The sequence below is a fragment of the Pan troglodytes genome, chromosome 3 (assembly GCF_028858775.2).
Source record: "Pan troglodytes isolate AG18354 chromosome 3, NHGRI_mPanTro3-v2.0_pri, whole genome shotgun sequence".
Lineage (NCBI taxonomy): Eukaryota > Metazoa > Chordata > Mammalia > Primates > Hominidae > Pan > Pan troglodytes.
This window is the reverse complement of record NC_072401.2, coordinates 41,661,046-41,686,488: the sequence shown is the minus strand read 5'-3', so window position 1 is coordinate 41,686,488 and position 25,443 is coordinate 41,661,046. Positions and strand designations below refer to the sequence as shown.

Here is a 25,443-nt window from a genome sequence, read left to right as displayed (position 1 = left end):
AGTGTTAAAGGGCTGTCCCCACGTGGTCTGTGACCATCTAGCGCTCCGTTAGAGCTTTCACCTTTGCCAACTAAGGAAGGAGTGAGGGGAGGGGGGCTGAAGTGGGGGAATCGTTCCCAGGCCACATTTCCTGCCCAGTAACACGGTCCTCAAATAGCCAAGGCTGCACGCCGAGAAATTCCTCACTAACAAGTTACGTCCTGGATCTGGTTCCCTGAGCCTTTATTAAGAATGAATGTTTTCTCGCCAATCCATGACTCAAGGAAGACCAAGAATCGAGGCGAGACAAGCAGCAAAGTTTGTTTATTAACTTGCTCCACCCAAGGGAACATTTTTATGAAAGGGTGAAATTCCTGACTACTCAAAAAGAAGAAAGAAAGAAAAAAAAACCTATGGGAAATTTAATCACCAACTGAATAAAAGTAAAAACAAAGCCCTACCAATGAGGATGTTGCCAGAGACAATGGGGCCCCTAGAGGAGCTGCAATTGTCTCGAGATACCAATCCCCAATCCGCCCCCCAACCGGGGATTCACTGCCCCTAAGTACTACATTATTGCAATATTAGCTGAGGAATCTTTGTTCACAAGGCAACTGCATGCAAAACCATCTGTTACAACTCCTGGGTTCCCGTGGTTTGCAGACTCGGCATTTACATTTCAAGAAGAACCTCTGGGAAGGAAGGGGGAGGTCTCTATCTTTCCCCTGGAGCAATTACCTTTTTATATAGCCTGGGAGGGGGAAGCTCTCCTTTCCCTGAAACTGAACCCAACAATTGAAAGGAGATAGGGCGCTTCAATAATGCACACGCAGCTCGCCTGGGCTGCCTGGTCCTAAAGCCACGCATGCCCCATTACGGTTTTCACATTCTTAAATTGATATGAATGGTAAAGCATCAAGAACAATCCCAAACTGTCTATAGGGCTTAATGAGGTTCTACTGTCTTAAGGAATCCCTTCTTCCTTTTCTTAAACGTGATATTAAAGCTAATATTCTGTACTGCATAATAGCCTGAAATATACTACCACTTAAAAGCAAACTGTAATCTGGGCCAAAGGAGACATTTTGTATCTTGATTTAGGTGGGGGCTATAGTAATATACATATGTCAAAATTCATGGAGGTGTACACTTCAGATTTGTGCACTTTTACATGTGTAACTCATACCACAATACATTTTTAAAGCAGAATATGTCAATGATACAGTTAAGGAAATTGAGAATAAATCACTTGCCTTCAAGAATAGTAAAGACTGTTCTGCTTCTAGATCCTCCCCTTACCCCCACCCACACTCGAAGTCTCTCCTGAGAATTTTAGAGTTCAAGAACCTGAAAAATAGTTATCCAACTCTGCAATAAGCCAGTAACTACAAATGCTTCCTGTGTATCCTGGGAGCATAAGTACGCAACACAGGCAGAGCACCTGTCACACGCCAAACCGTTCCAGCCACATATCAAAAATAAAAAGCCAGGGTCTTTTTCTCATCTGATGGTGAGTTATCAAATTATGAGAGACATGCCTGGGGCTTTCAGCAAGACAGCCCTGATGTTCATTGTTCTGTTTCTTGAACCCTATTTTCAAACAGATGTTTCTATACTCTTAAGTAGCACTCTTGCTTGCGGGAAGCAGGTTAACCCTGTAGGGTACAGGTCTCTGGCTGGAGCAGGAGAGCAGCACTAAGTGAGGGTGGTTTCTGCAGGAAGCTCAGCAGGTTTAAATCTGTACGTGGAGCTCTTGTTACTCTAGCAGCTTCTTGGGAACCACGATGCTGAACGGAGTGGGGAGTCACTAAGTGACAGGCAGAATTCTGGAAGCTTCAACATTGCTGGGTCATGATTTAGCGGTACAATTCCTCCTCTGAACTACCAGGCAAAGAGGGCTGCTTGTCACTGAGGGAAACAAGGCCAAATTCATACCTTCCACTAAGCCTCCAAAAAGGCCACCCATTGAAGCTGAGGCTCCTTGCACTAATCATAGGGGGTCACCTTTCCCCTTCATGCCCTTCAAGCGTCCTGAACCCCGCAGACAGTTCATTTCGGGAGCTCGGGGCTACCAAGCTGCATCTACTGATAGACATCGTGAATCAGGATCACCCAGCGAGCGCTTCCGGGACTGAGAGCCGAGAGCTCCAGTGATTTCCCTGGCCTGCCAACGAGTCATTTAAGAAGTGAAATATGCCAATCAGACCGGGTAGCCCGTACTTCGGAACCGACCCTGCAGTCCCTGGGATGGAGAGGGGCGGGGGTTGCCAAAGGCTGGGCAGCGTCTATGCGGATGCGTGCTCGCAGGTGGGTCTTGCAAGCTACCCCCGCCCTGCGCACTGTGCCAGCCTCACACCTGACCCGGTGCCAGGAATACAGCAAGAGGCTCCGGTGGGTATGCACCTCCGTGAAGACACTGCCAACTCTGCTCCGGAAGGGTGCGGGGTAGGGGGACAAGGGGCGAAATGTGGGACCAGAAGCAAGATACCCCGAAATGCGAGCACCGGTGAAGTCTCTGGGGGCTCGCGCTTCCTGCGCCTTTGCAACGCTTTACTAGCACTGCGCTTCCCTTGGCAGCGCCTGGAAGCGGCGCTAGCTGAGATTTGCGAAGCCGGCGGGCAGGAAGGATGGACGCGCAGGGGATCCCTTCCTGCCCTCACGCGCGCAGCTAGACTGCAGTGTCCCCTTTCACGCCCACCCTCGCCCGGGATTCCAATGCCAAAGCGCTAAGGTTTCGCGGCTCGCCGAGGCCCGGGGGGGGGGTGACCTGGAGCAGCTGGCAAAAGAAAGTGGGCGGTGTTGGGGGAAGGCGAGGCTGGACCTGCGGTCGGAGCGTGCGCGGGTCCGTGGCTCAGGGCGCCAGTGCAAGGCCGCCCGCCAGCCACCCGCACCTACCTCAATCCACTTCTGCGCCTCGGAGAAGGCGGGCTCGGGGGGCGGCTCGGGCTGCAGGGGCTGAAGAGCTTCCAAACCGAGAGCGGGACAAGCCATTTGCGCAGCCCCGCGTCCTCTCAAGCGCCGGGATGAGGACGGCCGCCGCCGCCGCCGCCGCCGCCGCCGCCGCAGGAGCGCGCTCCCCGCCCCTTCCCGCCCGCCGGCCTCCCCTCCCCGCCTCTCCCCGCCCCCGGCCGGCGCAGGTCCCGGGAGAGCCGCGCGCTGCTAGAGGACGCCGCGGCAGCTGTTCCCAGCGCCGCCCGGGCTCCAACGCGCCGTGAGTGACCCGCGGGAGCGAGCGCGGAGGCGCCGGGAGCTTCTTCTCCTCCCCACCTTCGCGGGCCGCTCCGCCCCCGGGGAGGGGGAGCACAGCTACCGACTAAAAATAACCCGGAGCGAGCGCTGCGTGTCTCCCTCCCGCTCACACCCGGCCCGATAGAGGGAATCCGCTGGCCGCCCCGCACGTCCCTGCGCCCCGCCGGCTGCTGAGGGGCGGGCGGATGGGTCTGGCATCATATGGGAGACGCGCGCCCAGGGGGGCGCACCCGGGCCCGGGGGAGCGGGCGCTGCGGCACCGGAGCAGTAGGAAGCGCGGGCTCTGGCCGCGCAGCACCTGCAGTCCTTCCTGGCCGCAGAGGTAGGGGCAAGGCGGGGCAGCCCCTGGCCCGGCGCCGGGAAGTACACAGCCACCTGATCTTTTTGTAAGAAGAAAAAGAAAAACGACCCTGATGAGCTTTTCCTTCTCCAGGAAGGCTACCTGTGTCCTAGTCTGTCGATGCAGTCAACCAACAGTCACTGTGCACCTACTATGCGTCAGGCACTGGGCCAGGCGCTGGGGACGTAGAGATGGAAACACACACACACACACACACACCCTACACACCCTACACACACACACACACACACACACACACACACACACCCTACCTGGAAGTCCTTGCCCTCGAGGTATCTACATTGTAGACGGAATTGGGGGCCGGGACAGACAATAAACATGTAAATCAAAAGAAGATAATTGTGGCGGGTGTTGTTAAGATAAAAGAGGAGAAGATAATGACTTGGAAAGAAAAAGCGCGGGGTAATTTCCGATAGCCTTCCCCCCTTTTGGCTGGGAGGCTGACCTGTGAGTCCCGGTTCCATTAATGGGAGGTAGGCAGATGGTCAGTGAGCTGAAGAGAGACGTGCATTTATTTATCTCGTCCCTTCCTGCAGGTGGGTAGGGGTTTCCAGAAGGTTCCCCATCTCCTCTTGTCCCACTCAACCTCCCAGGCCTAGGTATGGTAAAGGCTTCCCCATCCCATTATGGTCTCCCGATCCGGCTCACTTCTTTCTAACCCTTCCTTTAAACTCTCCTTGGCCACTCCCACTTGAGCATGCCTTCTGTTTTGCACTACAGCCCAAGTGACGATCAAGGAAGGTGTCTGTAAGGAAATGTCCTGAAGAGGTGCCATGAGTGAGGGAGATTTAACTGTGTAACAATCTGGGGGAAGAATTCCAGATGGATGCCAAGGCCTTAAGGTAGGAATGAGCTTCCCCGTGGAGGAGCCCACAGCGGGCCAGCAAGACTGGAGCTGGTGTGGAGAGCACCAGGCGGGAATGATAGCATGGGAGAGGCAGGCCAGGTCCCGCCTGCGGGTGAGGGGGCACACACTACCTTTTAGATTGTTGCCTGGGTATCCCCTGGTAGGCCACCAGGGAGCTCTGACCTACGTGAGCCCAGCGCTGGGTCCGGAGGAGCTCAGTATTCTTGGCCTAACCTCAAGCTAATGGATTCCCGTCTTCAGAATGGCTGCTAACAAGAGGTTTCTGACGGTGGCTGGAGGTCCCTGGGTGCCTCAGCCTCTAAATCTCTGTTCCCCATCCAGAATACGAGTTCAATCTTTGTCCAATTCTGCTGCTATAATAGGGGAATGGAACAAAAAGCAGGCCTCAAATTCCACCATTACCAGCTTTGGAGTCAGACAGGCTTTAGTTTATTTGCTTTGAAAACACTTATGTGGCACTTATGCTGTGCCAGGCACTGTTCTAAGTGCATTACAAATAATTGACTAACTCAGTCCTTATTCCAGCCCTGTAAGATAGGACTGTTATCATCCCTATGAGGAAACCAAGGGACAGAGCTGGTGGACAGGGAGGGTTGGATTCAAGCCCAGACAGCCTGGCGCCAGATTTGCTCCTAACTGCACACCAAGCTGTCTTACCAGTCCTGTCCAGACTCCCACTTACAGTGTGTCCCTCAGTTTCCTCACCTAAAATGAGGTGGATATAGTCATCCAGCAGAATCATTGTGAAAGGCACGAACAAGGGGACTGAATGTAAACAGACCAAAGCTGGACCTGACAAACAAGCAGTTGCTGAGTACAGACCACTGATCCTCACCTCCACCCTGCTGTCCAAAACAGAGGGAGGGAAAAGTATACAAAGAAGAGATAAAGAAGGCAAGCATGGGAAAGGGCTAAAGACGTGTGGGCAGAAGATGACCTTGTTTCCATAAAGAAACATGGCAAAGCAAACAGTCCACAAAATGACTCTGGTACACTAATACAATATATGGCTTTGGGCAGTGATATGATCTGGCTCCGTGTCCCCACCCAAATCTCATCTTGAATTATAATCTGAATTGCAATCCCCACATGTTGAGGAAGGGACCTGGTGGGAGGTGATTAGATCATGGGAGCAGTTTCCACCGTGCTGTTCTCATGGTAGTGAATGAGTTCTCATAAGATCTGATGGCTTAAAAGTGTCCGGCAGTTCCCTCTTTGTTCTCTTTCTCCTGCCGCCTTGTGAAGAAGGCACTTGCTTCTCCATCGCCTTCTGCCATGGATTGTAAGTTCCTGAGGCCTCCCCAGCCATGCAGAACTGTGAGTCAATTAAACCTCTTTCCTTTATAAATTACCCAGTCTCAGGTATGTGTTTATAGCAGTGTGAGAATGGGCTAATATAGGCAGGTCCCACTGCATGGAGTAACTAGGAGGCGGGGAAGCCAGCTAGCCCAGATGGTATATCTAAATCCATTTGAAAATGAGTATTAAATTTTATCATATCTCTAATATATCTGGCATTGAAATTGGCATTTAAATAAAACTTTTTTTCCTTCAGTGAAAATACATTTTACATCTTTTAAGGTTTATAATCATAAGGTAACATTTGCTTTTTCTGAGCTTTTACCAATCACAAATTCACACAGGCTACCAAAGACCCACAGACTTAGAACCATAGTAGAATTCAAACCTAGTGCTGCTATCAATAATATCCATAAATAGTTGTTAAGAACCTGCTATGTGGAAGATACAGAAGAATCCACAGGGGGACACAGACTATGCCCTTTAGGAGCTAATAATTTTGTGGGGTTTTTTGTTTATTTAAATTTTTAATTTTTGTGGGTACATACCTGGTATATACATTTATGAAGTATATGGGATATTTTGATAAAGACATAAAATATGTAATAATCACACCAAAGTAAATGGCATATCCATCATCTCAAGCATTTATCTTTTGTGTTACAAATAATCCAATTATACTCTTTTAGTTTTTGTTTGTCTGTTTGTTTTTGAGACAGAGTCTCACTCTGTCACCCAGGCTGAAGTGCAGTGGCTCAGTCTGGGCTTACTGCAACCTCCACCTCCCAGGTTCAAGTGATTCTCCTGCCTCAGCCTCCCAAGTAGCTGGGATTACAGGCACCCGCCACCACGCCCGGCTATGTTTTGTATTTTTAGTAGAGACAGGGTTTCACCATTTTGGCCAGGATGGTCTTGATCTCCTGACCTCATGATCTGCCCACCTTGGCCTCCCAGAGTGCTGGGATTACAGGCATGAGCCACCATGCCCAGCCTAGTTATTTTTAAATTTACAATTAAATTATTCACTATAGTCACCCTGTTGTGCTATCAAATACTAGATCTTATTTATTCTTCCTATTTTTTTGTACCCGTTAACCATCCCCACTTCCAATCCAATCCCCACCACAACTACCCTTCCCAGCCTTTGGTAGCCATCAGTCTGCTATCTCCATAAGTTCAATTGTTTTAATTTTTAGCTCCCACAAATAAGTGAGAACATGCTAAGTTTGTCTTTCTGTGCCTGGTTTATTTCACTTATCACAATGACCTCCTGTTCCATCCATGTTGTTGCAAATGACAGAATCTCATTCTTTACTATGGCTCAGTAGTACTTCGTAGTACTTTGTTAGTGAAATGATATTTTCGTTTCTCTATAATGTAGTTCTTTCAAATATAAAAGTAATATGTGCCATTGGAGAAAATTTGGAAAATATAATGAAGAAAATAAATCTTGAAGAAACCCCACAATTCAGAGATTATCATGATTTGGGGGGTATGAAGTAATATTTTGGGGTTTTTTGTTTTTGTTTTTGTTTTTTTGAAACAGAGTCTCACTCTATCACTCAGGCTAGAGTGCAGTGGTGTGATCTCGGCTCACTGCAACTCCACCACCAGGGTTCAAGCAATTCTCTTGCCTCAGCCTCCTAAGTAGCTGGGATTACAGGCACCCACCATCATGCCTGGCTAATTTTTTTTTTTTTTTTTTTTTTTTTTTTTAGTAGAGATGGGGTTTTACCATAGTGGCCGAGCTGGTTTCAAACTCTTGACCTCAAGTGATCCACCCAGCTCCCCGACCTCCCAAAGTGCTGGGATTACAGGGGAGAGCCACTGTGCCCGGCCGATTATGACTGGGAAAAAACCATAAGACAAAATACTATATGATAAGTGCCAAATTAGAGATGTAGTGTATTCAAAGAATATAGGTTGGTTGTTGGTGGGTTTTTTTTTGTTTTGTTTTGCTTTGTTTTGTTTTGTTTTTTTGGTAACAGCTTTATTGAGATGTGATTCACATACCCTACTATCCACCTATTTAAAGTGTACAAGTCAATGGTTTTTAGTATATTCACAGAGTTGTGCAAGTATCACCACATTCAGTTTTGGCACATTTTTACCTCGTCTGACTGAGCCCTGGCAACCATGACTCTACTTTCTGTCTCCATACATTTGCCTGTTCTGGACATTTCATATAAATGGAATCATACAATATGTGGCCCTTTGTGTGTGACTTCATGAGCATGATATTAAGGTTCATTCATGTTGCAGCATGTATCAGTACTTCGTTCCTTTTTATTGCCAAATAATATGCCATTGTATGGCTATGTATTTTGTATATCCATTCATCAGGGGTTTTTTTTTTAGACAGTTTACATATATTTAGTACATTATTTGTAGAAAGAATCTAACACACATTTTGTCACTTAATCCTTACAATGATCTTATATGGTTGGTATTATACCCATTTATGTATTTATTTATTTATTTATTTTTAATTATACTTTAAGTTCTAGGGTACATGTGCACAACGTGCAGGTTTGTTACAAAGGTATACATGTGCCATGTCGGTTTGCTGCACACATTAACTCGTCATCTGCATTAGGTATTTCTCCTAATGCTATCCCTCCCCCCTCCCCCTACCCCACGACAGGCCCTGGTGTGTGATGTTCTCCACCCTGTGTCCAAGTGTTCTCCTTGTTCAATTCCCACTTATGAGTGAGAACATGCAGTGTTTGGTTTTCTGTCCTTGCGAAGGTTTGCTCAGAATGATGGTTTCCGGCTTCATCCATGTCCCTACAAAGGACATGAACTCATCCTTTTTTATGGCCACATAGTATTCCATGGTGTATATGTGCCACATTTTCTTAATCCAGTCTATCATTGTTGGACATTTGGGTTGGTTCCAAGTCTTTGCTATTGTGAATACTGCCGCAATAAACATACGTGTGCATGTGTCTTTATAGTAGCATGATTTATAATCCTTTGGGTATATACCCAGTAATGGAATGGCTGGGTCAAATGGTATTTCTAGTTCTAGATCCTTGAGGAATCGCCACACTGTCTTCCACAATGGTTGCCTAGTTTACACCCCCACCAACAGTGTAAAAGCATTCCTATTTCTCCATATTTTCTCCAGCACCTGTTGTTTCCTGACTTTTTAATGATCGCCATTCTAACTGGTGTGAGATGGTATCTCATTGTGGTTTTTATTTGCATTTCTCTGATGACCAGTGATGATGAGCATTTTTTCATGTGTCTGTTGGCTGCATAAATGTTTTCTTTTGAGAAGTGTCTGTTCATATCCTTTGCCCACTTTTTGATGGGTTGTTTGATTTTTTCTTGTAAATTTGTGTAACTTCTTTGTAGATTCTGGATATTATCCCTTTGTCAGATAGGTAGATTGCAAAAATTGTCTCCCATTCTGTAGGTTACCTGTTCGCTCTGATGGTAGTTTCTTTTGCTGTGCAGAAGCTCTTTAGTTTAATTAGATCTCATTTATCAATTTTGGCTTTTGTTGCCATTGCTTTTGGTGTTTTAGTCATGAAGTCCTTGCCCATGCCTATGACCTGAATGGTATTGCCTAGGTTTTCTTCTAGGGTTTTTATGGTTTTAGGTCTAACATTTAAGTCTTTAATCCACATTGAATTAATTTTTGTATAGGTGTAAAGAAGGGATCCAGTTTCAGCTTTCTACATATGACTAGCCAGTTTTCCCAGCACCATTTATTAAATAGAGAATCCTTTCCCCATTTCTTGTTTTTGTCAGGTTTGTCAAAGATCAGATGGTTGTAGATGTGTGGTGTTATTTCTGAGGCCTCTGTTTTGTTCCATTGGTCTATATCTCTGTTTTGGTACCAGTACCATGCTGTTTTGATTACTGTAGCCTTGTAGTATAGTTTGAAGTCAGGTAGCATGACACCTCCAGCTTAGTTCTTTTTGCTTAGGATTGTCTTGGCAATGCGGGCTCTTTTTTGGTTCCATATGAACCTTAAAGTATTTTTTTCCAATTCTGTGAAGAAAGTCATTGGTAGCTTAATGGGGATGGCATCGAATCTATAAATTACCTTGGGCAGTATGGCCATTTTCACAATATTGATTCTTCCTATCCATGAGCATGGAATGTTCTTCCATTTGTTTGTGTCCTCTTTTATTTCATTGAACAGTGTTTTTTAGTTCTCCTTGAAGAGGTCCTTCACATCCCTTGTAAGTTGGATTCCTAGGTATTTTATTCTATTTGTAGCAATTGTGAATGGGAGTTCACTCATGATTTGGCTCTCTGTTTGTCTATTATTGGTGTATAGGAATGCTTGTGATTTTTGCACATTGATTTTGTATCCTGAGACTCTGCTGAATTTGCTTATCAGCTTAAGGAGATTTTGGGCAAGACGATAGGGTTTTCTAAATATACAATCAAGTCATCTGCAAACAGGGACAATTTGACTTCCTCTTTTCCTAATTGAATACCCTTTATTTCTTTCTCTTGCATGATTGTCCTGGTCAGAACTTCCAACACTATGTTAAATAGGAGTGGTAAGAGAGGGCATCCTTGTCTTGTGCCAGTTTTCAAAGGGAATGCTTCCAGTTTTTGCCCATTCAGTATGATATTGGCTGTGGGTTTGTCATAGATAGCTCTTATTATTTTGAGATACATTCCATCAATACCTATTTTATGGAGAGTTTTTAGCATGAAGGGCTGTTGAATTTTGTCAAAGGCCTTTTCTGCATCTATTGAGATAATCATGTGTTTTTTTGTCTTTGGTTCTGTTTATGTGATGGATTACGTTTATTGATTTACGTATGTTGAACCAGCCTTGCATCCCAGGGATGAAGCCAACTTGATCTTCGTGGATAAGCTTTTTGATGTGCTGCTGGATTCGGTTTGCCAGTATTTTTTTGAGGATTTTCACATTGATGTTCATCAGAGATATTGGTCTAAAATTATCTTTTTCTGTTGTGTCTCTGCCAGGCTTTGGTATCAGGATGATGCTGGCCTCATAAAATGAGTTAAGGAGGATTTCCTCTTTTTCTATTGATTGGAATAGTTTCAGAAGGAATGGCACCAGCTCCTCTTTGTACCTCTGGTAGAATTCGGCTGTGAATCCGTCTTGTCCTGGACTTTTTTTAGTTGGTAGGCTATTAATTATTGCCTCCATTTCAGAGCCTGTTATTAGTCTATTCAGGGATTCAACTTCTTCCTGGTTTAGTCTTGGGAGGGGATATGTGTCCAGGAATTTATCCATTTCTTCTAGATTTTCTAGTTTATTTGCACAGAGGTGTTTATAGTATTCTCTGATGGTAGTTTGTATTTCTGTGGGATCAGTGGTGATATCTCGTTTATCATTTTTTATTGCATCTATTTGATTCTTCTCTCTTTTCTTCTTTATTAGTCTTGCTAGCAGTCTATCAATTTTGTGGATCTTTTCAAAAAACCAGCTCCTGGATTCATTGATTTTTTGAAGGGTTTTTTGTGTCTCTATCTCCTTCAGTTCTGCTCTGATCTTAGTTATTTCTTGCCGTCTGCTAGCTTTTGAATTTGTTTGCTCTTCCTTCTCTAGTTCTTTTAATTGTGATGTTAGGGTGTCGATTTTAGATCTTTCCTGCTTTCTCTTGTGGGCATTTAGTGCTATAAATTTCCCTTTACATACTGCTTTAAATGTGTCCCAGAGATTCTGGTACGTTGTGTCTTTGTTCTCATTGGTTTCAAAGAACATCTTTATTTCTGCCTTCATTTCGTTATGTACCCAGTAGTCATTCAGGAGCAGGTTGTTCCATGTTTCCATGTAGTTGTGCGGTTTTGAGTGAGTTTCTTAATCCTGAGCTCTAATTTGATTGCACTGTGGTCCGAGAGACGTTTGTTGTGATTTCTGTTCTTTTACATTTGCTGAGGAGTGCTTTACTTCCAATTATGTGGTCAATTTTAGAATAAGTGTGATGTGGTGCTGAGAAGAATGTATATTCTGTGGATTTGGGGTGGAGAGTTCTGTAGATGTCTATTAGGTCTGCTTGGTGCAGCACTGCGTTCAAGTCCTGGATATCCTTGTTAACCTTCTGTCTCATTGATCTGTCCAATATTGACAGTGGGGTGTTAAAGTCTCCCATTATTATTGTGTGCGAGTCTAAGTCTCTTTGTAGGTCTCTAAGGACTTGCTTTATGAATCTGAGTGCTCCTGTGTTGGGTGCATATATATTTAGGATAGTTAGCTCTTCTTGTTGAATTGATCCCTTTACCATTATGTAATGGCCTTCTTTGTCTCTTTTGATCTTCGTCTGTTTAAAGTTGGTTTTATCAGAGACTAGGATTGCAACTCCTGCTTTTTTTTTTTTTTTTTTTTTTTGTCTTTCCATTTGCTTGATAGATCTTCCTCCATCCATTTATTTTGAGCCTATGTGTGTCTTTGCACGTGAGATGGGTCTCCTGAATACAGGACACTGATGTGTCTTGACTCTTTATCCAATTTGCTAGTCTGTGTCTTTTAATTGGGGCATTTATCCTATATACATTTAAGGTTAATATTGTTATGTGTGAATTTGATCCTGTCATTATGATGTTAGCTGCTTATTTTGCCCGTTAGTTGATGCAGTTTCTTCCTAGCATCAATGGTCTTTACAATTTGGCATGATTTTGCAGTGGCTGGTACCGGTTGTCCCTTTCCAAGTTTAGTGCTTCCTTCAGGCACTCTCGTAAGGCAGGCCTGGTGGTGACAAAATCTCTCAGCATTTGCTTGTCTGTAAAGGATTTTATTTCTCCTTCACTTATGAAGCTTAGTTTGGCTGGATATGAAATTCTGGGTTGAAAATTCTTTTCTTTAAGAATGTTGGATATTGGCCCCCACTCTCTTCTGGCTTGTAGAGTTTCTGCTGAGAGATCAGCTGTTAGTCTGATGGGCTTCCCTTTGTGGGTAACCCGACCTTTCTTGCTGGCTGCCCTTAACATTTTTTCCTTCATTTCAACCTTGGTGAATCTGACAATTATCTGTCTTGGGGTTGCTCTTCTCGAGGAGTATCTTTGTGGTGTTCTCTGTATTTCCTGAATTTGAATGTTGGCCTGTCTTGCTAGGTTGGGGAAGTTCTCCTGGATAATATCCTGCAGAGTGTTTTCCAGCTTGGTTCCATTCTCCCCGTCACTTTCAGGTACACCCATCAAACGTAGATTTGGTCTTTTCACATAGTCCCATATTTCTTGGAGGCTTTATTCATTTCTTTTTACTCATTTTTCTCTAAAGTTCTCTTCTCACTTCATTTCATTAATTTGATCTTCAATCACTGATACCCTTTCTTCTACTTGATCGAATTGGCTACTGAAGGTTGTGCATGCATCATGTAGTTCTCGTGCCGTGGTTTTCAGCTCCATCAGGTCATGTAAGGTCTTCTCTACGCTGTTTATTCTAATTAGCCATTCATCTAATCTTTTTTCAAGGTTTTTAGCTTCCTTGCAATGGGTTCAAACATCCTCCTTTAGCTCAGAGAAGTTTGTTATTACCGACCTTCTGAAGCCTACTTCTGTCAACTCGTCAAAGTCATTCTCCGTCCAGCTTTGTTCCATTGCTGGTGAGGAGCTGTGATCCTTTGGAGGAGAAGAGGCGCTCTGGTTTTTAGAATTTTCAGCTTTTCTGCTCTGCTTTCTCCCCATCTTTGTGGTTTTATCTACCTTTGGTCTTTGATGATGGTGACCTACAGATGGGGTTTTGGTGTGGATGTCCTTTTTGTTGATGTTGATGCTATTCCTTTCTGTTTGTTAGTTTTCTTTCTAACAGTCACGTCCCTCAGCTGCAGGTCTGTTGGAGTTTGCTGGAGGTCCAATCCAGACCCTGTTTGCCTGGGTATCACCAGCGGAGGCTGCAGAACAGCAAATATTGCTGCCTGATCCTTCCTCTGGAAGCTTCATCTCAGAGGGGCACCCAGCTGTATGAGGTGTCAGTCGGCCCCTACTGGGAGGTGTCTCCCAGTTAGGCTACATGGGGGTCAGGGACCCACTTGAGGAGGCAGTCTGCCCATTCTCAGAGCTCAAACACCACGCTGGGAGAACCACTGTTCTCTTCAGAGCCATCAGACAGGGACGTTTAAGTCTGCAGAAGTTTCTGCTACCTTTTGTTCACTTATGCCCTACTTCCAGAAGTGGAGTCTACAGAGGCAGGCAGGCCTTGTTGAGCTGTGGTGGGCTCCACCCAGTTCAAGCTTCCCGGCGGCTTTGTTTACCTACTCAAGCCTCAGCAATGGCAGACGCTCATCCCCCAGCCAGGCTGCCACCTTGCAGTTAAATCATGGACTGCTGTGCTAGCAGTGAGCAGGGCTCCATGGGCATGGGACCCGCTGAGTCATGCCCGGGATATAATCTCCTGGTGTGCCATTTGCTAAGACCATTGGAAAAGCACAGTATTTGGGTGGCAGTGTCGTGCTTTTCCTGGTACAGTCTGTCACGGCTTCCCTTGGCTAGGAAAGGGAAATCCCCCAACCCCTTGCACTTCCCAGGTGAGGCGATGTCCCACCCTGCTTCGGCTCACCCTTCATGGGCGGCACTCACTGTCCAACCAGTCCCCGTGAGATGAACCAGGTACCTCAGTTGGAAATGTAGAAATCACACGTCTTCTGCGTCAGTCACGCTGGGAGCTACAGACCGGAGCTGTTCCTATTCAGCCATCTTGGAACAGACCCTCCCATTCATCAGCTGATGGATATTTCAGTTCTTTCCACTTGTTGGTTATTATGAATAATGCTGCTTATAAACATTCATGCACAAGATTTTGTATGGACAAATGTTTTCATTTCTCTTCAGTATAGGAGAAAAAGTAGAATTGCTGGATCATATGATAACTCTATGTTTAATCTTTTGATGAATGACCAGACTTTTCCTCAGCAGCTGCATCCTTTTACATTCCCAGCAGCAGTGTATAAAGTTTCCAATTTCTCCACATCCTTGCCAACACTTGCCAAGTTTTTTTATTATAGCTATCCTAGTGTGTATCTGGTTGTGGTATCTGGTTGTGGGTTTAGTTTGCATTTCCCTGATGGCTAATGATGCCAGACATCTTTTCTTGTGCTTTTTGGCCATTTGTACATATTCTTCAGAGAAATGTCTATTCAGAACTTTTGTCCATTCTTAGTTGTTATTTCTCTTTTTATCATTGAGTTATAAGAGTTCTTTATATATTCGAGATACAAATCCCTTATCCAGATATATGGTTTGCAAATATCTTCTGCCATTTGGTAGTGGGACTTTTCACTTTCTTGGTGGTGTCCTTTGAAGTACCAGAGTTTTTCATTCCGATGAGGTCTAATTATTTATTTTTTTCTTTTGTTGCTGGTGCTTTTGGTGTCATATCTAAGAAAGCATTGACTAATCCAAGGTCATGAAGATTTATGCTGTTTACTTGTAAGAGTTTTATTGCTGTAGCTCTTACATTTAGGTCTTTGATCGATTTTTAGTTAATTTTTTTTAAGAGCATAGGTTTTGAGGTCAAACAGTGTGATAGTCTTGGTCTTCTGAGAAGCAGACACCAAAGTAGAAATTAGTCTGGGCATGGTGGCTTATGCCTGTAATGCCAACACTTTGGGAGGCTGAGGCAGGAGAATAATTTGAGACCAAGAGTTCGAGACCAGCCTGAGCAACATAGGGAGACCCCCCCCCACCCATCTCTACAAAAACAAACAAATAAATAAATTAGCTGCATGTGCCTGGTGCATGCCTGTAGTCCTAGCTACTTAGGAGGCTGAAGTGGGAGGATCGCTTGTATGCAGGAGTTCCAGGCTGCAGTGAGCTGTGACTGCACCACTACACTCCAGGCTGGGTGACAGAGTGACACCTCATCTCAAAAAAAAAAAAAAAAAAAGGAGAATTAGGTAGGGCATGGTGGCTCATGCCTGTAATCCCAGCATTTTGGGAGGCCGAGATGGGTGGATCACCTGAGGTCAGGAGTTTGAGGCCTGCCTGGCCAACATGGTGAAACCCCATCTCTACTAAAAATATAAAAACTAGCCAGGCATGGTGGACACGCATGTAATCCCGGTTACTCAGGAGGCTGAGACAGAAGAATCACTGGAAACTGGGAGGCGGAAGTTGCAGTGAGCTGAGATCATGCCACTGCACTCCAGCCTGGGCGACAGAGCGAGACTCCATCTCAAAAAAAAGAAAAAAAAAGAAAAGAAAGAAGAATAAGAGACTGAATTAAACATGCAAGGATTTTATTAAATGAGAGAAAACACAGAGGGACCTGGAAAAATGCTGAGGAAGCAGTCAGAGCGCAATGCAAGTCTGACCCAGAGTGAAGAAGAGAGGGAAGGAAGGTTGTTGGGTAGAAGCGACTTCAGGCTGCCATTCAGTTCAAAGCTCAGCAAGGCCATCAGAAGGTCCTTGAGCCGAAGTCAGCCTCAGAGGAGTCCTGGGTCTCCCAGGAACAGGTCTGCCATAGTCCCTGCCATTTTCAGTAACTGACTGGGAAAAGCCCAGTGGGAAGTGTGGCCTCAGTACAAACAAGACAATGGATTTCAAAGAGCAACAACTGGGGCCCTTGGTCAGTTCAGCTTCCAGAGGGGCACATTTCATGACTGACACACTTCAGTTTGATTCCGACCCTGTCGCTCATTTTGTTATATGAACAAAAACATTATTGAATCTCTCTGAGTCTGTTTTATTTATAATGCACCTATTTTCTTGCCTGGAACTTAGAAATCATGGCTAGTAATGATAACTTTGGTGGCATTATATATTAAATATGCATATTTATTAATATATAAAGTGATTACTTCTTATTAATATGTTAGAATATAAAATGAGATAAATCCATTGGACAAAGACAAACTCCAAATGTCATCATATATTATACTTTGAAGACTTATGGTTGGATGTTAATAAGTGTTCAATAAATTTCTCACCTTCAAAGTTCTGCCTTAAATGTCACCTTTTTGGTGAAGACTTCCTTAGCCACCAAGGCAATATTAGTCACTTTTTGTGTGTTCCCATAACATAGTGACTCTCAACATGAAAAAGTAGGTATGAAAATCTTTAGGGAAGTCTTAAAAACTACTCTGAATTCATCATTGCTTTAAGTTTTTAAGCCATTCAAAAATAATGTGAATAACAATTCTAATTCCTAGACTATGACATACTGAATCATTTTCCTCCTACAAAACTCTATAAATGCCACACAAACTATAAATTATATTCTTTGCATGCATAGCTGAGCTGAAAAGGAATGAACAGAAATCCCCCGGAGGCAAACGAGAGGAAACATAAAGCCAGAGCAGTAAGCCCATGAATTGACCTTTGACTCCTCTCTGGAGAAACAGAGTGAAAGGTGGCTCAGAAGCCGAGGGCCAGGGCTTACCTGCTAGGAGTCCAGGCCCTAGGCCTGTGCTATGTGGAGAATTGGAGCTGAGCAGCAACACACAGACACTCACACATTCACATGCACACACACTCACATACACAGACATACACAAACAGACACACATTCACAAACATACACACACTCACATGCAGAGACATAAACACACACACACAGACACACTCACACATTCACACACACACACACACATGCACAGACATACACAAAGACACACACACAGACCTACACATTCACACACACTCACACACATGCACAGACCTATACAAACAGATGCTTTCACAGACACAGACACACACTCACATTCACACACACACACACACACAGGCTACTCCCACAGAGAAACAATGGACCAGAAGATATTCCACTGCCACCACAGAGGGAAACAAAAGGAAGCTTCCTTCTTTTTATTTTTTGGGGGGTATGGATTCTTACTTTGTCACCCAGTCTGAAGTGCAGTGGCACAATCTCAGCTCACTGTAACCTCCACCTTCTGGGATCAAGTGATCTGCCTGCCTCAGCCTCCAAAGTAGCTGGGACTACAGGCGTGTGCCACCATGCCCGGCTAATTTTTTGTATTTTTTGTACAGTCAGGGTTTTTCCATGTTGGCCAGACTGGTTTGAACTCCTGGGCTCAAGCAATCCACCTGCCTCGACCTCCCAAATAAAGCTTCTTTGTCTTTACCTCAGCTCTGGGTATGTGGGGGGAAGGGCAGGGGACTACAGATAAACCTCCTTTGAGAATGTGTAAATATAAGCCTAATTCTCTTTATGAACAAAGCATACATGATCCAGGAAACCACCCCCCCAACACCACCACCACAAGCTAATAAATTAACTTAGAATTTGATCTAGGACCTGTAAGTCACCTGGAGGAAGCAAATGTAAATTTGGAAGACATGCCTTGAATCCAAACGTCACAAGATTCCCACAGACAAACCCTGCTGAAGGTGAGTTTATAATCCAAAAGTTCAAAATGCAAAAACAATGCAACCTAAACAAATTCAAGAGACACAACAAAGAATCAAATTAATAGCCTGGGTTGGGCACAGTGGCTCACGCCTATAATCCCAGCGCTTTGGGAGGCCTAGGCAGGAGGATCACTTGAGGTCCAGAGTTTGAGACCAGCCTGGCAAACATGGTGAAACACCATCTCTACTAAAAATGCAAAAATTAGCCAGGACTAGTGGTGCACACCTGTAATCCCAGCTACTCAGGAGGCTGAGGCAGGAGAATCGCTTGAACCCAGGAGGTAGAGGTTGCAGTGAGCTGAGATGGTGCCGCTATACTCCAGCCTGGGCAACAGAGTGAGACAGGCAATAATAATAATAATAACAACAGCTTGGGCAGCATAGAGAGACCCCATCTCTACAAAAATAAAATAAAATAATAAAATAAAATAAATAAAATTAGCTGGGCATGTAGTCCCAGCTACACTCGGGGCTGATGCAGGAGGATTGCTTCAGCCCAGGAGGTCGAGGTTGCGGTGAGACATGATCACGCCACTGCACTCCAGCCTGAGTGACAGAGTGAGACAGAGTCTTACTCTGGAGTCGTTCCTCTTGGTTTTCCTCTATCTCATCTTTTCTCTCATATTTTCCCTCTTTTAGTTTCTGCTTGATGTTCTGGGTGGCTTCTGTAACCTTATTTTCTAGTCTTTCTACTGAATTTTTAATTGTGGTAACTATAACTTTATCTCTAAGAGTTCACCATGTTCCTTGAGTGTTGCTTTTTCTTAGCAAGGTATTCTTGTTTGTGGATATATTTGCCTCTTCAGGCTGAGTGTATTTAGAGGTTTTACATTTGTTTCTTCTTTGGCGATGGAAATATTTTACATCTTCATGGGTGGTGGTTACACGGTTATATAAAAATTCAGTGAGCTGTATTCAATACCTGTCCATTTTACTCTGTAATTCTACCTTTACAAAACTGGCTTTGCTTTTATAGAAGGAATGAGAGGAAGGGTAGATCTAAGTTTTACTGAACCTGAAGCTGTTACAAATTACAAATATAAAATTAGGTTTGAAAGTGAGTATTTATTCAGGAGGACAAAAGAAATCAAACAGATTACAAGTTTTAAGAGACTGTCAGACACCACAGATATTATAAAATCCAGAAGAATCACATAATTGTTTTTGTTATCTAGCTGCCTAATACCTCTCTATAATGTTTTTTTCCTATCTTTTTTGGGCTGCATCCTCTTTGATTACCTCTTATAACTATATTTTGGATAATCATTTTCTTTTTATTTTTCTTTTTTTTTTTTTTTGAGACAGAGTCTCACTCTGTAGCCCAGGCTGGAGTGCAGTGGTGTGATCTGCAGCCTCTGCCTTCTGGGTTCAAGCAATTCTCCTGCCTTAGCCTCCAAGTAGCTAGGACTACAGGTGTGCGCCACCATGCCTAGCTAATTTTTGTATTTTTAGTAGAGATGGGGTTTCACCATGTTGGCCAGGGTGGTCTTGATCTCCTGACCTCGTGATCTGCCCACCTTGGCCTCCCAAAGTGCTGGGATTACAAGCGTGAGCCACCGTGCCCGGCCTGGATAATCATTTTCTATAGAGTGAAGAGAGAGAGATTATTCACTCGTCTCTACCATGTAAATTGAAATTTGGGGCTTTTTCACTGAAAGTGTTTTTTATTATACTTCATTTGCATACTCATGCCAGGAAACATTTTAACTAAAATAAAATACTAAAAACCACAAAATTCATTATAGTAGAAAAAGGAAAAATAATGGATTGATTTTTTCTTTTCTTTTTTCTTTTTTTTTTTTTTTTTTTTTTTTTTAGCTACAATACGTTTTTTTTAAGGGGAGAAAGCTCATGAAAAATTGCTTCCAAAAAGTAAACTCTCCAAAGTTCAGGGTTGATTTGCATTGAGAATAACACATTGAAGTAATTTAAGTTCTATTTCTTCATTTTTACAATCACTGTGCTGTCACTGTTTGTTTAGAAACTATTGTTTAAGGCTAGGCACAGTGGCTCCTCCCTGTAATCCAGCACTTTGGGAGGCCAAGGCAGGAGACTCACTTGAAGCTAGGAGTTCAAGATCAGCCTGGGCAACATAGCAAGACCCTGTCTCTACCAAGAAATTAAAAAATTAAAAATAGACAGGCATGGTGGCATACACCTGTAGTCCTAGCTACTTGGGAGGCTGAGGTTGGAGAATCACTTGAGCCCAGGAGTTCAAGGCTGTAGTGAGCTGTGATTGCACCACTGCACTCCAGCCTGGGTGACAGAGACCCTGTCTTTAAAAAATTAAATAAATAAATAAAAGTTTAAAGCAGCTACTGTTTAAATCCAGGGGTATGTATTATCACCAGAATTAGAGACACAACCTGTGTTTGAAGTAAACTGGAATGATTCTGAACCATTATGAACCTACTCTCAAAATAATGTATATGTAACTGAGTCAGTATATGCCTGGAGTTGATCATATAACTGGGAGTTTATCAAACGTAACTGTGGAACACAATGCTTATAAAGGATAAATCATTTTTAAATTGGCCAATTTAAGCCTTACACATATATTGTGTTATAAAAACTCAACAATAACAGTAGTAATTGTTTTAAACTTGGACCAACAAGATTTTGTAGAAGAATATTTCATCACTAACAATATTAAGAATTGCTGGCCCATGGCATATTAAAATCTTGATTTTTGTTACTGATGGTTCAGAAAGTTTCTTTTAGCTTCACAATTCATTTTTGTCTTAGTCCATTCAGGCTTCTATAACAAAATACCATAGACCGGGTAATATGGACAACAGAAATTTATTGCACACAGTTCTGGAGGCTGGGAAGTCCAAGATCAAGGCCAGCAGATTCAGTGTCTAGTGAGGACTTGTTCCTCAAAGATGGCACCTTCTACCTGAGGACACAGTGGAAGGGACCAACAAGCTCCCTCGGGCCTCTTTCGTAAGGGCACTAATTCCATTCATAAGGGCACCACCTTCAGGACCTAATCACATCCCAAAGGCCTCACCTCCTCATGCCACTGCATTGGGGATTAGGTTTCAATGTATGAATTTTGAAGGGACACAAGCATTCAGACCATGGCAGTTGTTGATAATGTGATGTAATTTTTAAGATTGCTGTCAAATTGGGGGAACCTCTATCAGGTTTTTTTATATGAGCAACAATATTTCAGGCCTTTCAAGTTTCCTATAGTTCAGTCCTTTAGTAGTGACCAATCTTAAATGCTCTTTGAAGCAACAGTCCTTAACTGGTTTGTCATCAATGTTCTGGTAGTAGTTGTATATTGAGCTTTATGTTACCTTTTTCATTGTCAGTACCTCAAGTTAATTAAACTAGAAATTTAATCATAGAAATTCTGATAAATTATCTATAACAAAATGTTCATAAAACTGTGCAGTGTGTTTATATATGCTCCATTATCAAGACTATTCTTGATAGACAAGATGTGTTAGTCTGCTGTCACAATGCTGTAAAGAAATACCTGAGACTGGGTAATTTACAAAGAAAAAGGCTTTAATTGGCTCACAGTTCTGCAGGCTGTACAGGAAGCATGATGCTAGCTTCTGCTCAGCTTCTGGGAGAACCTCAGGAAACTGACAGTCATGGCGGAAGGCAAATGGGAAGCAGGAACATTACATGACCAAAGCAGGAGCAAGCAAGAGAGGGAAGGTGCCACATACTTTTAAATAACCAGATCTCACAAGAATCACCCACGGCACCAAGGGAGATAAGGCTAAACCATTCATGAGAAATCTGACCCCATGATCCAATCACCTCGCACCAGGCCCCTCCTCCAACACTGAGGATTACATTTCAACATGAGACTTGGATGGGGACACAGATCCAAACTATATCACAAGAACTTCCATTTTGACCAGGACTCATTGAAAACCAAATTCTCCATTGAAGATTTTATGTATCTGAGGATGGGAAGAGTTTTCTACAGCTTAACTCTGAGCTCCATTTCAACCTTGTTTCTCCTCTATGTCCATACCCCATGGTGCCAGCCACCCTAGGACACGGGCATCCAGTGTCTGGTGCAGGATTTCTGTGTCACAGTGCTGAGTGACAGGCATAACAGGCAACAGAAGTAGTTCTACAAGATATTCCTGTATCAGGACAGCCAGCAATGACCTACCCATACACAAAACCATGACCCATGTAAATAAATCCCACTAAATCCATGCTTAATATCTTGCCAACTCAACATACACTTACCCAGACCACAAAAATACCTGCCACCATTTCATCACCACCCAACACTAGGGGAATTGTGATGGAGAGGAAGTCCGAGTGGAAAGAGACAGCAGTCTTAACCAATTGCAGTTAAAATATATTTTACACATTTTACAAAATTTTTCAAACATATATGGCCATGTGAACATTCCAAAGGGTCTCCCCAGGGCCTTGGAAGAGGACAATTCAAGGGATGGGACATGAAGCTCAGGCTTCCTTAGCTTCCTCTTTAATTCCCTTCTGGATGAGAAAAGGCACAAATGAGACCAACTCTCTTCAATCGTTAATTCAGAAGAGCAGAGTGCTTTCCAGGGAGTCTGATTTCTCACATGTCCCTTGGGTGCCTGGAAGTTCAGACGAACTTATTAATGATATATTTTATTCCTAAAAGAAAACCACATTGACAGAAAAATCAAATTTCTTTGAATGTCTATTCTTTATACAAAACGTATAAAAATTATAAAAAATTATTAAAAAATTTATTTTAAAGTGTTATTTAAAATTTATAAAAATTAAAACAATGACTTTCTGCATGTCATGGCTTAACTAGTAAACGATACAGCTTACCTGAGGGAGACCTTACAGCTTATTAACAATTTTCAGATTTCAGCAATTAGAAATGCTTACACTTACCTGATACTCGCAGACATCTTAACCTAACCCACAGACAACTGAAGCATTAACTAAATGTTATTTATTATCCTATTATGAACTAAAGTTAAAGCACTTTAAGAGGGAAAAACTAAATATATAAGGCGAGAGTGGTGGAATAATGCAGCCATTTTTCTAAGACTGTGTGGCAGGGGAGCCTGTTTCCTATTCTGTTCAAATGCCAAGCAGTATGGCTGCTTCCTCTGTTCCCATGGAAACCCCAGCGTTGCTGAAATTCAAGTTAATTTCTTACTGCCATCTGCCTGTTGAGCTACAGGGCTTTCCCCAGCAAATACCAAGCAGAGGCCTGTGAGGAGAATGGCGTTTACTTAGGAACTCCCTGGGCTGTTTCCTCGGGAGGTCAAGATTGAAAACAGATTGAGCCGAACTTTAATACTGAATTAGCTGAAGGATGAAAGGAATTACAATATACTGTATGAGCTCTTTTTAAAAATTAACTGATGTTTAATGCAAATTGACTGCACGGGATATTACAAACAGTTCATATTACATTGGACAAAGTTTGTGTAATGTTTTGTCATCCCTTTAAACTCTAAAATTGGCAAAATTTCTATGTGCTTCTTGAAAATGTTAACGATATCTTCAATCAAAGGTCACGAGCTGGTGACCCGTGATTCAGCTCTAGGCTGCAGACATGGGTTTCGGTCTGCACGGTGTTTTAAAATAGTGCTTGAATTAATTGCCAATGTCTAGAAATTAGGAAACTTCATGGGGAAAAAAAACACACACAAACCAAAACCCTAGAATTCCATCTTTTGTCTTGAAAACTTGGAAGATGTGGCTGGCTCTGCATTCCTGCATTGTCAAAGCCAGAGCTCAGTAGGGGCCGCCCTCTCCTGCCCCGGAAGGGGTGGGGCTGTCCCATTTGCCACAATCCCTGTCACTCTTTACTCATTTACATTTGACTACTTCATTCATTGGTGGTAGCTGCTTGGATCATTCGCATTCACAATTTCTGCCTAAAATTCATGGAATGCCCACTTCCAAAAGAGTAATACAGAAACTCTAAAACTCAAACACATGCTAGCTCCCAGAATACAGTGCTTTTACCAGCCTAAAACCTAGACTAGCAAAGTAAATATTAATCACTATTGTTTGCTTCTCTAGCATCAATTCTCTAGCATAAATTGCTTGATTTAAGTAATTTGCAGTGCTTTCCACTAAGGATCAGTAAAGTAGAAAGCTGTAAGCATGTTGGCCTTTCCATTCTCCACCTAATATTAATAATGATCACCTGGACTTGTTTGCTTCCTGGTATGGTTTGGCAGTGTCCCCACTCAAATCTCATCTTGAATTGTAGCTCCCATAGTTCCGACATGTTGTGGGAGAGACCCAGTGGGAGATAATTGAATCATGGGGGTGGTTACCCCCATGCTGTTCTCATGGTAGTGAATAAGACTCAAGAGATCTGATGGTTTTATACAGGGTTTCCCCTTTTGCTTGGCTCTCATTCTCTCTTGCCTGCCACCATGTAAGATGTGCCTTTTGCTTTCTGCCATGATTGTGATGCCTCCCAGCCATGTAGAATTGTGAGTCCATTAAACCTCTTTTTCTTTATAAGTTACCCAATCTCAGGTATGTCTTTATCAGCAGCATGAAAATAGACTATTACACTTCCTATGTGGCAGGCAATAGGCTTTACAGCAACTACCTATCAAGTCATTATAAGGCTCTTCATCTTATAGTTGAGAAAACTGAAGCTTAGGAAGATCAATAAATTATGCAAAGCTGAATAGCTAGTAAATAACAATCTCCAGCTTACTCAATTCTGTCCGATGGAGTATTCTACAGCCTGTGCATTAAACCACACTGCTTATTCATCCTCATTTTTATTTAAGCGTATTTACAAAGAGTGTAAACTATTTCTATTCTAAATCTGTTTTAGAATATATTCAGAATTAAGAAAAAAAAAAGGTCTATGACATAGTCCTTAACCTCAAGGAGTATAGAATTTCAATGAGAAGGACAACTGTTTTAGCAGGTTTTATTGCCCACACTGCCACAAACAAATAAATATGCAATTACAATATAACATGATACATGTTATTATGGAGGGAAACAGAAATATGATAATACAGAGAGTTAAAGCAGGAGTTAATCAGGAGAAAAAGTATGTAAAAAGACCTTTGGAAGTACAAGAGAATATGATGCTTTGGGAAAATTGAAAGTAGTTGGCATGAGCCAAAAACGAGGACGAGCATTTCACAAAAGAATTAGTACAACTAGCCAATAATGTGGTAGGATATATACTTTGAAATATTAGCAAATGTTTTATTTTATTTTATTTTATTTTATTTATTTATTTAGCAAATGTTTTAAACAGGTATTTTCTTTCTCCCTTTGCCCTTCCCGCATTTGAAGAGCTCAGTGCTACATACTGACTGCCTTAGGGAAGTGGTGGTGTGTCTAGGCTGATGGAATCTCTCACAGCCTCATAATTTCTCCCAGTTGGGTGCCAGACTGTCACAGG

At 43.0% G+C, this 25,443-nt stretch overlaps 1 protein-coding gene across 27 annotated transcripts in view; it reads right to left on the bottom strand.

The window, feature by feature from the left end:
• Nucleotides 1-4,230, bottom strand: part of LIMCH1 (LIM and calponin homology domains 1) — a 340,384-nt gene extending 336,154 nt beyond the window's left edge. For 12 of the 27 annotated variants that reach the window (XM_009447563.5, XM_016951469.4, XM_016951472.4 and 9 more), the window contains exon 1: nucleotides 2,875-3,046. In XM_009447563.5, coding sequence (XP_009445838.2) covers nucleotides 2,875-2,970 — 96 coding nt within the window. In that variant the 5' untranslated portion in view covers nucleotides 2,971-3,046. Of the gene's footprint in view, nucleotides 1-2,874; nucleotides 3,048-4,034 lie in introns of those variants that run through there. The other 15 variants (XM_009447586.5, XM_016951479.4, XM_009447587.5 and 12 more) reach the window with 6 other exon arrangements.
• Between the last annotated feature and the right edge of the window lie 21,213 nt (nucleotides 4,231-25,443).